This window comes from Tupaia chinensis, unplaced genomic scaffold (genome assembly GCF_000334495.1).
Source record: "Tupaia chinensis unplaced genomic scaffold, TupChi_1.0 Scaffold000394_1, whole genome shotgun sequence".
Lineage (NCBI taxonomy): Eukaryota > Metazoa > Chordata > Mammalia > Scandentia > Tupaiidae > Tupaia > Tupaia belangeri.
This window is the reverse complement of record NW_006159896.1, coordinates 1,948,306-1,962,067: the sequence shown is the minus strand read 5'-3', so window position 1 is coordinate 1,962,067 and position 13,762 is coordinate 1,948,306. Positions and strand designations below refer to the sequence as shown.

General features: G+C 54.1%; 1 protein-coding gene across 3 annotated transcripts in view; it reads right to left on the bottom strand.

Annotated features, from left to right (window-relative positions):
* The window catches only part of SH2D3C (SH2 domain containing 3C), a 39,075-nt gene that overhangs the window by 17,626 nt on the left and 7,687 nt on the right, over positions 1 to 13,762 (bottom strand). For all 3 annotated transcript variants that reach the window (XM_014590008.2, XM_006154070.3, XM_014590009.2), the window contains one exon: positions 5,318 to 5,357. In XM_014590008.2, the coding sequence (XP_014445494.1) occupies positions 5,318 to 5,357 (40 nt within the window). The remainder of the gene's footprint in view (positions 1 to 5,317; positions 5,358 to 13,762) is intronic.

The following is a 13,762-nucleotide window of genomic DNA, read 5'->3' as shown; positions in this document are numbered from 1 at the left end:
CTCCCAGCCCCTCGCCCCCGGCGCTTCAGTCCCGCGCACCCAAGCTGCCTGGAGCGGGGGGCGCGGAGCCGAGGACCCGCCAGCGGGGGCGACCCGGGGGCAGCGGGATGGGGTGAGGACCCCTGGGTGGGCAAGGGCAGGTTCCGGCTACCCCACTCGCCGCATCCCTGACTGATCCGGAGCCGGCAGAGACTTTGAATTAAATCATATCTAAAGCTGTAAAAATTCCTGTCTGTGCCTGACCAAATCCTTTGTGGCCTCGGGAAATCTCCCAGAGCCCAGTTCTCGTCCCTCACTTGGAATCAGGGACTCCGCTGAGAACCCGGGGGTGCAGAGAGCCGGTGAAGCTCAGCGGGCGGGAGGCCAGCCTGGCGCAGACTTCAGCCTCTCCCTAAGTACCGGTGCCCCACTTCCACCGGCCCTTTTCTGGGAGCCCCAGTTCACCCATGTGGAAAAGGCATTTGGCAAGTGCGGCCAGGACCTGCGCTGACCCGGCCGAGCTGAGGCGGGTAAGGTAAAGGGCCGGCCTAAGGCAGGTGCTCCGTAAACGCTAGCACTCTCAAGCTTTGTGTCTTACAATCCGGACTTTTTGTTCTGGAATCATAGACTCTTCAATGCCAAGGGAGCCTTTGCTAATTCTGTATGAGTCAGGCTTGGGGTCCAAATCCTTCGCGCAGACCGCGTGACCTCAGACCTGGGTCCACCTTTCTAGGCCTCAGTTGTTTGTTTTCTGTACCCGCCTCTGAAAATTGAGGCTTGGAACCTGGAATTTTATGGTCTCAGCATTTTAGAGTCCTTGCCTTAGAAGCAAAGTGCTCACACCATGGTTTGAAAACTGTGATGTTCTAGAAGCTGACTCTTCAAAGGAATGGACTTATGGAATCTGACTATTGACTTCAATTCTCACTGGAGACTTCAAACTGAAACTAAATGCTTTGACTTTATTCTTTAAAGGATTATTTAATCAGTTCCAGTGAGCACGTATGACTTCTTTTATAGTATCTTTTTTTTTTTTTGGAGAGATTTTTTTCTATAGGGCGCGTGCGCTCGCCAGACAGACAGACAGAGAGACAGAGAGCGAGAAATCCCCCTCCAGGTGGGAGGGCCATGCCGCAATCCCCTCTCCTCCATTCTCCTCTCGGGATCTTGGGCACGCACGCACACGTGCCCAGCGTGAGTTTAAGCCACCAGGTCCGGGATGCGAACCACGGTCGACTACATGGGAGTCCAGCGACATAACCATTATACTAACTGCTGGTCCCTATAGTATATTTTAAAAATATATTTATTTTATTTTATTTATTTATTCATTTATTTTATTTTGGCCAGAGAGAGACACAAAGAGAGAGGAAAAGTGAGAAAGCAAGCCACCAGGTCTAGGACTTGAACCGTTGTCAGCCATGTGGGACTGCCCAGCACCTTAACCATCATGCCACCTGCTGGTTCCTATAGCATCTTTTTTAAATGTACCTACTGCTGGACTTCCATATGACTGGCCACAGTTCAAGTCCTGGACTTGGTGGCTTACTTTCTCACTTTCCCTTTCTCTCTGGTCAAATTAAAATAATAATAATAAATTAAATTAAAATTCTATAAACATGATAAAGAAGATCTACCTATTTTTGCTTTTCTTTTTTTGCCATGGGGCAGCTGTACTTTCTTGAGACAGAGACAGGAAAAGCGAGAAAGCACCCCCTGGGGGAGACAGCATGCCCAATCCCGTCTCCATTCTCCTGTTGGGATTTGGGGCATGTGAGTACACACACCTGGCATGCTTTTCAAGCCATCAGGTCTGGGACTCAAACCACACAATCAGCCACGTAGAATTCAGTGCTGTAACTTCTATGCCATCTGCTGGTCCTAAAACCTACATTTTTAAAAAATAATGATTTTATTTAACTTTTTATTTATTCATTCATCTATTTATTTATTTATTTTAATTTGATCAGAGAGAGAAAGTGAGAAAGCAAGCCAGGACTTGAACAATGGTCAGCCATGCGGGAGTCCAGCACCTTAATCACCATGCCACCTGCCAATCCAGAAAACCTACATTTTTTAACCCCATAAACTAAAGAAAAAAATACAAAGCTAGCAATCCTCATAGGGAGTCCGACCACCAGACTGGTGGGATTTGTAGGGTGCTGAACCAGGCCCCCTTGGGTTTCACCTCTGGCTTTGGAGCTGGTTCTCCCCCTGGCCTTTCTCCCCTCTCTGCCCCCCATATTACTAGGGCCTGGAGGAAGTGCTGAGGCCCGATTCCAGAAGTGGCTTCTGGTTGCAGTCCCGGGCAGCTTGCTTTCTGACTGCCTGCCCTCTTGCCTGACGACCCTCTAACCCACTTCTGCTTATTTTTGTCTCCCTTGCAGCTTTTCATTCAGGAAGAGGTATTGGTGATTGCTCCTGGTCAACTGCAATGGCCTAGCTTCAATGCTTCCTCCAGAAAGCCTTCATTGATCACCTGCTCCCAAGCTTCCTAGCTGAAAGTCAGCCCCTTCCTCTGCAGCTCCTTCGGCTTATTTATTTATAATTTTGCCAGAGGGCGCAGGAGAGAGAAAGAGGGAGAAAGAACCCCTACTATGGGGAATAGTCATGGTGTAATCCCTTCACCTCCATTTCTCCCTCCTTGTGGGATTTTGGGTACACACGCACATGCACCTGCTGTGTTTTTCAAGCCAATAGGTCTGGGACTCAGACTACGTGGTTGGCCACGTGGGACCCAGTGCCTTAACCACCATGCCATGGGCTGGTCTGATTCCATGGCTTCTGACCAGAGTTTCCATGTGATAGTGGGATCTGCATGCCTCCAACGCTGCCACATGGCTGCTGGTCACTTCCTGAGCCTTACCGGTAGCATCGCAGGGTGATGGAAAGTCCCTGATCAGGAGCAGCCCAGCCTGCTATTCTACTTAGATTCCCCACCCACGGGCAGGGGCCCCTGTTGCCCCCACTTCACATAAGCAAACATTGAGGCACCCACACCCCAAGTCAGTGGCAAGCAAGTGGTGGATCTGGGACTAAAACCTAGGTCTGATGGATTGCAACACACAAGCTCCAAACATTGTATGATTCTGCCCTGGCCCCTACACGGCCACATGACTTCCAACACTGGAGCCCTATGGATGCAGGCCTGGTGCCGTGTGCCCTCTGCTGTGTCTCAGTACCGAGTGCAGGGCCCAGCTCAAGGCCAGTGCTCTTAGTAGAGGAAGGTCAGGGGCTCTGTCTGCAGTCCTGGTGTCAAACTTGGGGTGCAATCCCATCTCCCCCCCATAACAGTTGTGTGACTGTGGGCAAGTCACTGCCTTTTTCTGGGTCTCAAGTTACTTTTTTTCTTTTTTTTTTTTTTTTGGAGAGGTTTTTCCTATAGGGTGCGTGCACTCACCAGACAGACAGAGAGAGACAGAGAGACAGAAAGCGAGAAATAATCCCCTCGGGGGGATGGCCAACCGCAATCCCTTCTCCTCCGTTCTCCTCTCAGGATCTTGGGCACGCACGCACACGTGCCCGGCGTGAGTTTAAGCCACCGGGTCTGGGACGCGAACCGCAGTAGACTACATGGGAGTCCAGCGACATAGTCATTACACTAACTGCTGGTCCCAAGCCTGGTGTGATTTTTAAGCCACCAGGACTGGGACTTCAACTGTGGTAGACCATGTGGGAGTCCATCAATGTAGCTGCTATACCACCTGCTGGCTCTAAGACTCTTTCTTTAAAAAAAAAAAAAAAAAAGAGGGCCAGCCCCATTGCTCAGCATGACCTCCCATGGCCAATCATGATTTGAGTCCCAGCCTGGAAGCTTGAAAACCACCCCAGGCGTGTGTACATGCATGCCCAACATCCTGCAGGGTGAGGGGAAGGAACAGGAAGGACTGCAAGGTGACTAAGCCCCATCGGGGGGTACTTTCCTCTCTCCGATGGGCAGCACATATGCTCTCTGGCAACTAAAAAAAACAAAAACAAAAACGGGGCCAGCCAGCTGGATCCCACATGACTGGCTACGCACCTCCAGTCCCGGACCTGGTGGCTTGAAAAACATGCCAGGTGTGTGTGTGCTTGTGCCCGAAGTCCTGAGAGGAGAAAGGAGGAGAAGAGACTGTGGTGTGCCCTATAGCAAATTTTATTTTATTACAGAAGTATTTTATTTAACTTTATTTATATATTTATTTATTTTTAATTTGACCAGAGCGGGAGAGAGAGAGAAAGTAAGCCACCAGGTGCAGGACTCCAGCCATAGTTGGCCATGTGGGAGTCCAGCACCCTTAACCACCACACCACCTGCCAGCTCCCTTATAGCAAAAAGAACAGAAAAAAAAAAAAAAAAACAGAAGAGAAAAAGGGAAAGGTGGCACAGCTGTGTCCTGAGCTGTAGCGCCAGCTGTCCCATGGTCAACTGCAGGTGTAGGTCTCCTGCCTGGCCCCAAAGGTGGCAGGCGTGCACACATGCGTCCAGGATGCTGATGAGCTGAAGGACTGGAGGGTGGGGTCTTGGCCTGCCGGGGTCTCTCTCTCTCATGCATGTGTATGTGCTACCATCAATTTTTTTAAAAAAGGAACCAGCAGTTAGCATAATGGCTATGTCGCTGGACTCCCATGTAGTCAACTGCAGTTCACGTCCCGGACCCGGTGGCTTAAACTCATGCCGGGCACATGTGCATGCGTGCCCAAGATCCTGAGAGGAGAATGGAGGAGAAGGGATTGCGGCGTGACCATCCCCCTGAGGGGTGATTTCGTGCTTTCTTTCTCTCTGCCTCTGTCTTTCTGGCGAGCGCACGCGCCCTATAGGAAAATCTCTCCAAAAGAAAGAGTAGAATGCCTCTTCTCCAGTGCCCAGAGCCAGCACAGGGTCTGACATAGCAGGCACTCGACTGCTGGTTAGAATTATCCTTGTCATCATATTCCAGAACAGCATTTCCGACATTCCCAGTACCCAGGACAACTTAAGGTTAAATGTGAGCTGCACCTGGCATTTACAACGAAGAACCAAGTCATCCTTCCCTCCCACCTCCCAGCGCCAGCGCAGAGTAGGTGCTCAACAACCAGGCAGGACCTGATCATGCAGCCTTCGCACGGACAGCCTTGGGCCCTGCCAGCTGGCAGCTGCTGGGCAAGCACTGGGATGCCCCGAGTTTGGGGCACCAGAGAATGGTGGCAGGCACGGGAAGAAGAGGCTGGCCCAGTCCCTGGACCCTCCCATCCTGGGGACACACAGTGAGGTCTGAAAGGGACCTGCCCATCACAGGAGAGGCTCTGAGCCTCAGGGTCCCCTAAACAACGCTGAGCCTCAGGGTCCCCTAAACAACGCTGGCCCAGCCCCTCCTACCTTCACGTAGTCCTCGCCAGCCGCTGGCTCTCCGGTGGCCCTGGAAGGAGAGAAGACAGGTGAGTGCCCAGCCCTGCGTGGCTCCCGGCTGCCAGTCTCTGCCCACATGTCTGAGGCCACACTTAGCGCTTGGGGCCCTGAGGGTGCACCCTGAAGGCAGGAGCGGCCACGGCAGACAAGAGCATTTGCTGGAGTCCACTGGCCCAGCTGCCTCTCCACTCTGCAGCTGTGCAACCCTGGGTGAGCCCCTTCACCTCTCTGAGCCCGTTTCCTGTAGGTAAAGAGATGAATGTGACCTGCTCACCCCAGGGCCTGCTTCCTGAATCACTTTCTTCACCACACTCCCTGCCTGCTCACCACCCCCCTCCATCATCCCTGACTCCAAACATGGTCGGGCCCAGGTTGGGCTCAGATGCCCCCCTCCTGCCCTACACTCACTCCCTGGTGCCCCGCAAACTGCCCAGCAAACTGCAGCGCCACTGCCAGGGACAGCAGGCCACACAATCAAGTTCCTCCACCTTCAGGTGGCCCCGATGGGGTCTAGAGAAGCCAGAGGCCAGAGGCGGCTGCTTTTCAAGGTGTCAGCAAATACCATCCTTCCCCATGAAGGCCACAGTGAGCCTCTCCCTCCAGTCCATGGCCTGAGTGCCACCCCTACTCCGTCCTGGCAGCTGCTCCTTCGGCACCAGACTCAGAAACCCCACTGCTCCTGGGCAGCTGCCCTCGGATGCCTGAAGACATCTCGAACTCATCAGGTACGAAGCAGGACCGCTGCTGCTCTGAGCCTGCTTGCGGGCCAAGCTGACTTCCCCTCCGCCTTCTCTATCTGGGTGACGTCATCAACTTCCTGCTGCACTGGCCAAAACCCCATGGTCCTCCATTCCCCTCCCTCTCACTCTCGTCCACACCCAACCCATCAGGAAGCCCGCTGCTCAGCTCTGAGTGGGTCTTGACCTGTTCTCCATGGGTCCACCCCGCTCCAGTCACACTCAGCCCTCCAGCCTGGCCGCCCCTGGAGGGCACGACAGCCCTCTCTGGCTCGCTGCATCGGCTCTCGCACCCCCAGTCACCCTCCGCTCCCCTAGTGGCACTCATAGTTACAACCCAGACAAATCGGGGAGTGTGCACCACCCCCACCTTCCAGTGGCTCCCATCTCTCTCCTTCTCGCTTTTTAATTTGCCAGAAGGCATGTGTGCTCACCAGAGAGAGACAGGAAAGAGTAGAGAGAGAACCCCCCCACACCTAGGGCATAGGGCATAGTCACGCCAAAGTCCCTTCTCCATTTCTCCCTCCTGCCAGGATGCTGGGCATACTCACACACACCTGCATGGCCCGTTTTTCAAGCCACCAGGTCTGAGAACCAAATCGCAGAGTCGGCCATGTGGGATTCAGCTCCCTTAACCGCCAAGCCATGGGCTGACCCTGGCTCTCATCTCTGAAGAACAAAATTTAAAGTCTCGGGACCAGCGGATGGTGTAAAGTTTACGTTGCTGGACTCCCATGTAGTCAACTGCAGTTGGAGTCCCGGACCCAGTGGCTTAAAACTCACACCGGGTTGGGACCAGCAGTTGGCATAATGGCCATGTTGCTGGACTCCCATGTAGTAGACCACGGTTTGAGTCCAGGACCCGGTGGCTTAAATTCACACTGGGTGCATGTGCGTGCATGTCCAAGATCCCGAGAGGAGAATGGAGGACAAGGAATTGTGGCGTGGCCATCCCCCCTGGGGGGTGATTTCTTGCTTTCTGTCTCTCTCTGTCTTTCTGGTGAGCGCACACACTCTTTAGCAAAAACCTCTCCAAAACAAACAAACAAACAAATAAATAAATAAATAAATAAAAACTCACACCAGGTGCATGCGTGCGTGCCCAAAATCCCAAGAGGAGAATGGAGGAGAAGGGATTGCAGTGTGGCCATCTCCCGTGTGTTTTTGTTGGGGGGGGGGGCTGATTTCTTACTTTCTGTCTGTCTCTCTCTATCTCTCCAATGAGTACACGTGCCCTATAGCAAAAATCTCTCTCAAAAAAAATGTAAACGCTCCATGGCCATGTAACTTAGCTTTCAAACCACCGTTTTTCTGCCATTGTGAGAGTGAAGAGGGTGCTGTAATTGTGTCAGAAATACAGGCAGGAATCAGATGCTGTGCTCCTGTGTGGCCTAGAGGCGCCTGACCACCTCCCTCAGCAAGTCCCCACAGGTCCCTTCCATCATCCTGTTCCCCTCATTCTGCCCCAGCTGTCTGGGTCTCCTTGCCAGCTCATTCCTGCCACAGGGCTTTTGCACATGCTGCTCTCTCTCCGCCTAGAAACCTCGGAGCGGCATTCTGCTGATGAAGGCACTGGATCCCACAGGGCTCACTTTGCGAGCAGTTCGAGTCCCGGACCTGGGGGCCTAAAAAACACACCAGGCATTCGTACACGTGTGCTCAAAATCCTGAATGGAGGAGAAGGGATTGTGGCATGGCCATCTCCCCAGAGCTGGAGGGATTTCTTCTCTCTGTCTCTCTTCAGTGAGCACACATACCCTATGTCAAAAAAAGAAATCTAAAATAATAACAATAATAATAATAATAATAATAATGCTCTTCCCCAGGTCTGAATGTGGCTCACCATTCTCCCCACTTTATTCAGGGCTTGGCTTAATGTCACCTCCTCAGAAAAGTCTTCCCTGGCCACCCCACCTCATCCTTCACTCTGTTCCCAATCTGGTTTTATTTCCTCGGTTTCCCAATCCCAACCGAAAATGAATACTTTACATTTATTTATTGGTTATTAATTATTCAAGCCTCCATGAAACTGTTGACTTTTTTTTTCTTTTTTAATGGGATGCCTGTGCTCACCAGAAAGAGCTAGAGAGATAGAGAGGAGAGAGAGAAGCCTCCCTCACCCCGCCATGGGCTATTACCATGCCACAATTCCTTCTCCTCCATTTCTCCATCCTGTCAAGATTTGGGGCACACGCACATGCCTGGTGTGTTTTCCAAGCCATTGGGGCTAGGATTCAAACCTTTTTTTTTTTTTGAGAGATTTTTTTGCTATAGGGCGCGTGCGCTCGCCAGACAGACAGAGAGAGACAGAGAGACAGAAAGTGAGAAATCACCCCCCAGGAGGGATGGCCACACCGCAATCCCTTCTCCTCCATTCTCCTCTTGGGATATTGGGCACGCACGCACACGCACCCGGCATGAGTTTTAAGCCACTGGGTCCAGGACGCGAACCGCGGTCGACTACGTGGGAGTCCAGTGACATAGCCATTACTCTAACTGCTGGTTCCCAAGATCCGGCTCCCTTAACCACCAGGCCTTGGGGCTGGCCCAAGTATTGACTTTAAGTCCTTCACTGTTGAGATCCCTGTCCCCAGCACAGTGCCGGACACATAGTAGGCGCTCAACACATATTGCTTAAGGGAATGCATGGACAGCAAACAAGCTCTGTTAGCCACTACCATTATCATTGAGGCTGTTAGGCTGGGTGCGGGGCCTCTGGCTAGGAAAGGTCTCAGTCTTCCCATCTGAAAGGTGGGAAGGAGAGATCAAACACTAAAGAGGTATTTCCTCAAATACAGGACGCTCTCATTTAAGAAGAAGAAAGTTGGGACAGCAGTTAGCGTAACAGCTATGTCGCTGAACTCCCATGTAGCCAACTGCGGTTCGAGTCCCAGACCCGGTGGCTTAAACTCATGCTGGGAGTGTGTGCGTGCGTGCCCAAGATCCCGAGAAGAGAATAGAGGAGAAGGGATTGCGGCGTGGCCATCTCCCCTGGGGGGTGATTTTTTATTTTCTGTCTCTCTGTCTCTCTCTGTCTGTCTGGTGAGCACACAGACCCTATAGCAAAAACCTCTCAAAAAAGAAAAAGAAAGAAAGAGAAAGAAGAAAGAAAGAAAGAAAGAAAGAAAGAAAGAAAGAAAGAAAGAAAGAAAGAAAGAAAGAAAGAAAGAAAGAAAGAGAAAAAGAAAGCTGAGCTAAAACGAGTGGTGGGGGTAGGGCGGTCTCAGCAGTGGGTGGCACAGCGGTGGCCCGGCAGGCCCCCATGGAGCAGGGCTGGGGTTTGCAGGCTGGCACCTCCCTGAGTGTGCTGGGTACGTGAGCATGCACACCCGTCATTGGGGCTGCATGAGATGCATGGATTGTGGCTTGAAGACCCTGGTGGGGGATGCCTCTCTCTCTCTGACTCTTTGTCTCTCTTTCTGTGTGTCCCTCTTATGGAAGACATATGAATAAACTTTAAAACTGTGTTTCCCCCAGTTCCTGAGGCCAGGGCTGCGCACTGAGAAGAGGTCTGGCAGCCCTCCCAGGTCTGATTCTAGAGTTCCTCGTTGCCAACATGCCCTCCTGACCTCTAACCATAGCCCCTCAGGCTGCTGCCACAGCGGGCTTCCACAGCTGCTTGGGTTCTCTGTCCAGCAGCAATGGGAGCGAGGTGGAGTAGGGCCCTCCTCCTGCCCCCTCTACCCACTGTTCCTGGGTGAGGTGTCCCATCCCCGTGCTTCCGGCCATTCAGGCCCGGAAATCCTCCCATGCTGGGAACAGTTTGGCCAGGACACTGGGATCGACCCAGAGCTTCCTCCTGCTTCCTGTCCACTTCCCCTCGGGCTCTGGGACAAGAGAGGAGCTTTGGGGATGGGGCGCTTGCACCAGGGATCAGACCTGGATGGCATGGCCAGAGACGATGGGGGCCAGGGCAGACCTTGGCCTGGGACACGGGCCTCGGGGGCACCCATAACCCCATCACCTCGCTCTGCCTCTGTGCAGGGCTCTGGATTTCCAGACAGAGTGTGGCCACGTTGGCTTCCAATCACCGCCCACACTGGACAATGGCTGCCAGCTCATCACGGCCCCCTGCCTCCGTCTGTGCCCCTGACTTTATTTCTTCCATTAGAGAGAGAGACAGGCACACAGAGACAGACACCCCACCAGGATCCTTAATCATCCCCAGTGCCCACCACCCCACAGCCACGCAGTCTGGTTAGCTTTCCTCCGCTCTGCGCGCTGGCCTGGACTCCAATTTCACTCAGAATAAAAGCCAAGGTCCTCACCAGAGCCTGACCGGGACTGGTTTCTCACCACCCGCTCCGCTCCGACTCGCATCAGCATCCGACCTGGCCAAGCAGAGCGTCCTGGTGTGCCCCCCACCACTGCCACCCATCTCAACAACCTCAGGGACTTTGTGCTTCCCATGCCTCTGCAAGGAGTGCTTTTCCTCCACGTCCCCTCTCTGCCCTGCCTCAGGTCTTTCCTGAGCATTCCTTCCCAGTGAGGCTTTCCCCAACCGTGCCCCCTGACAGCGAACTCCCCACACTCCCACTGCACCCCCCACCCCCCACCCCCGCTGCAAGTTGCCTCTCAGCCCTTCAGCTGGCTCCAAGTACCTTCCGGAGTACCCGGTACCAGAGTACCAAGTACCGCATCTCAGGTACTGACACGCCCCTCTCCCTGGGGCGGCAGCGCCATACGCAGGGGTTCAGGGACAGAATCTCTGCCCAGGAAGCTGCAGGCAACCCGACAGGCACCCAGTGTAGATCAGCTTTTTTTCTGAATAAATGAATGACAGTCATAGCAGCCCCTGTAGCTCTGAGGATGACGTAAAGTCCTCTGTGCCGGGCAGGCCATCCCACCCCTCTCGCTTGTCCTGGCTCTCCGGCTTCCTCCTCCTCCTCAGGGCCCTCTCTCCCTTCCTGCCAGGGGAACACCCACTCAGCCTGCAGGTCTCAGTTTGCCTGAGGTCTCTACAGCACCTTCCCTACTGCTGTAACCACCAAGTCTAGAAACGAGAGCATCCATTTGTAACAACTCAGCTCCTCTCGTGACAGTGATTCATTTAGTTCTTATTTCATGGACCTAAAAGACACTTCCCTCTAATATTAGTGGTGAGATCAATTACCAAATAATAGTGACAATTCAACTACATCAGTCCCATTAATCAGTCCCATTAATTATTTAAATAGCCAACCCCCTTAATTGCCTATATTAACTGATTTGTTCTGATAAGTGATACCACTTATTGCATACATTAGCTTAATTAATTGGATTAATGAGTAGTAATTAAAGCCTATTACCCTTTATTTCCCAATGCAAGTTTAACTCTGAGCCTCCCCTACAGGGCCCCCATCTTGGGCCAGAGGAAGGGTGAGCTTCCCCAGGAATCCTGGAGGTGACATGCTGGGGAGAGGTGCGGTCCTGCTCTGCCCTGGCTGCCTCCCCACAGGGCCTGTCTGTTCCCCCTCTGTCCCCGCCCCCGTTTCTTCCCTTGGGCCCGGTGTCTGGTCCTATGGGCTCAAGCGGAGATTTCCCCAGCCTCTGCCACCTGCTTCTCAGCTGGCCTCCAGTCCTCCACCCTCTCTGCTCTCGGAGGCTCGGTTTGCTCATCCATGGAGTGGGCGCGTTATAACTCTCTCCCCAGTGGGGCCTGAGCATCACATGAGCTCACGTGGGGCTTCTCCTGGTGCCTGGTCTCCACCTATGGAGGTTCCCCATCCCACCCTTCTGGAGGACTGAGCTTCCCCTCCTTCCTCTACCCTGCTCTTCCCTCGCCCACAGTAGGGGAGCCTGCCCTGTGCCCCCAGGTCCGGAAAGCCCTGGGCAGAGAGCTGGAGTGGAAATGTCTCTCCTGGACATCCAGCCTCGGTCTTGCAGGTCTTTGCAGGCAGGAAGAGAAGGCCTGCCCTGCCCCCTAAGATGCACAGCCATTGTGTCGGCCCCTTGCCCTGCTCTGTCCCCTCCAGTTGGGTCTCCTTGATTGTGGTGAGCCCTCCCATAGAAGCTCAAGAAAAGGCGATAGCCCAATGAGGAGAGGGCAGGGCTAGGCCCCTGAGCTCTGAGCTGCTACCGAGGTGCAGAGCCTGCTGTTAAGGAGCTGAGGGGACAGCATTTAGTAAGAGCTGACCGACTCCTCCGGTCTGGATGCCTCCCCAGACAGGGCAGGAAACTGAAGCCTGTAATCTGATGCAGAGCACACAGCCACATGGACCAGAACCTGGCTGACCTATGTCCACTCCTCTGCTCTGTCCCTTACATGGGGTGGTCATCCCCCAAATGGGGAGGTGCTCCTGGGTGGAGTTGGGGAGAACCTAGAGGGAAGGAAAGAAAAGACCGGGAGCCCAAAACCAGCAGCAGGAAGAGGAATGGGGTGCAGTGGACGGACCGAAGATTCCCAGGGCCCCTGGGGTGGCCCTTCCTGGGACACAGAAAGCAGTGGGACCCAAGGCAAGGCTCTCTCACTGGGCCTCCGTCTCCTCTTCTAGTGCACGGGCAGCTCCTGTTCACTGGCAAGTCTGTGGGCCAAGGCAGGGTGAGTGCAATACTGCTTCATCTCCTTCGGTCCTCATAACAACCCTGTAAGTTTGTCCCGATTTACACATGGGGAAACTGAGGCCCAAGGAGGAAAAATAACGTGCTCAGGCAGAGGGCCTCTGAGCGGCTGGTGTACCCTGTCCCCCAGCCCTCGCCACGCACAGGTCAAGCAGCCTGCAAACAGGGTTCCCTGAGGGTTGGGGGGCTGTGGCTCCAGCTGGGAGTGAGGCAGAGAGGGAAACCTATCCTTCCCAAGCCAGCCCAGTTCCCACAGCCAAGGCGTCTAGGGGGTCTTTGGGGACTGTGAGAAAATCTCCACAGGAAATGAGAGTCAGAAGCAGCTGGGCCCCTTTAGAAGACAAGGACCAGCCGTCCGGAGCCTGAGGGGGCTGCACAGGCCTCCTCCACCACGACCCCTCCCCGGTGGAGGATCACTACCAGATGCCCGGCAGCTGACGTCATCGGCAGGGCAGAGAGGGTCGTGGGACTCTGGGGAGAGCTGGGAATTCTTGGATCAGAATCAACATTCCGAAAGGAAATGGGAAGGGAGGGTGTCCTGGCCTGTTCTCAGTGCCTGGCACCGGGCTGGGAGGCGCAGCACCGGTGCCCAGCCCTCCTGCAGGGTGCCGCCTGCTCAGTTTCCTATTAAGCCCGCCCTTGCGGGGCAAGGGGACCTAGGCCCCTGGGTGGGAGGCCCCCTGAACTTGGCTGAGGCACTAGGAGCAGAGCAGACTGCATTCAGACCCTCTTAGCCTTACGGCAGAGGGCTGCCCTCCTCTGCCAGGGCCGCAGTGGTGCCCTCTCGCTGAGCTGAAGCCAGTCCTCGCTGGGGCCTCTGGGGCATTACGTTATGGGGACCCATTTCCTCTCCAGACTCACCTCCCACCACTCCCTGCCCTCCCACCCTGCTCCGGTCTAGTCTCTCCTAGTCCTCAAACATGCCAAGGATGTCCCACCTCAGGGCCTTTGCACATGCTGTTCCTTCAGCCAGTGTACTCTTCCAGAGAGCAAGAGGGCTTACTCCCTCATCTCCTTTGTCCACACGGCACCGTCCCACAGAGATGTTCCCTGGGAAACCTTCCTACGTCGCCATACCAGCCACTCCCGCGTCCTCCCAAACTAACTCTCCCACTGGACTTTAAATGTTCGCAGCAGC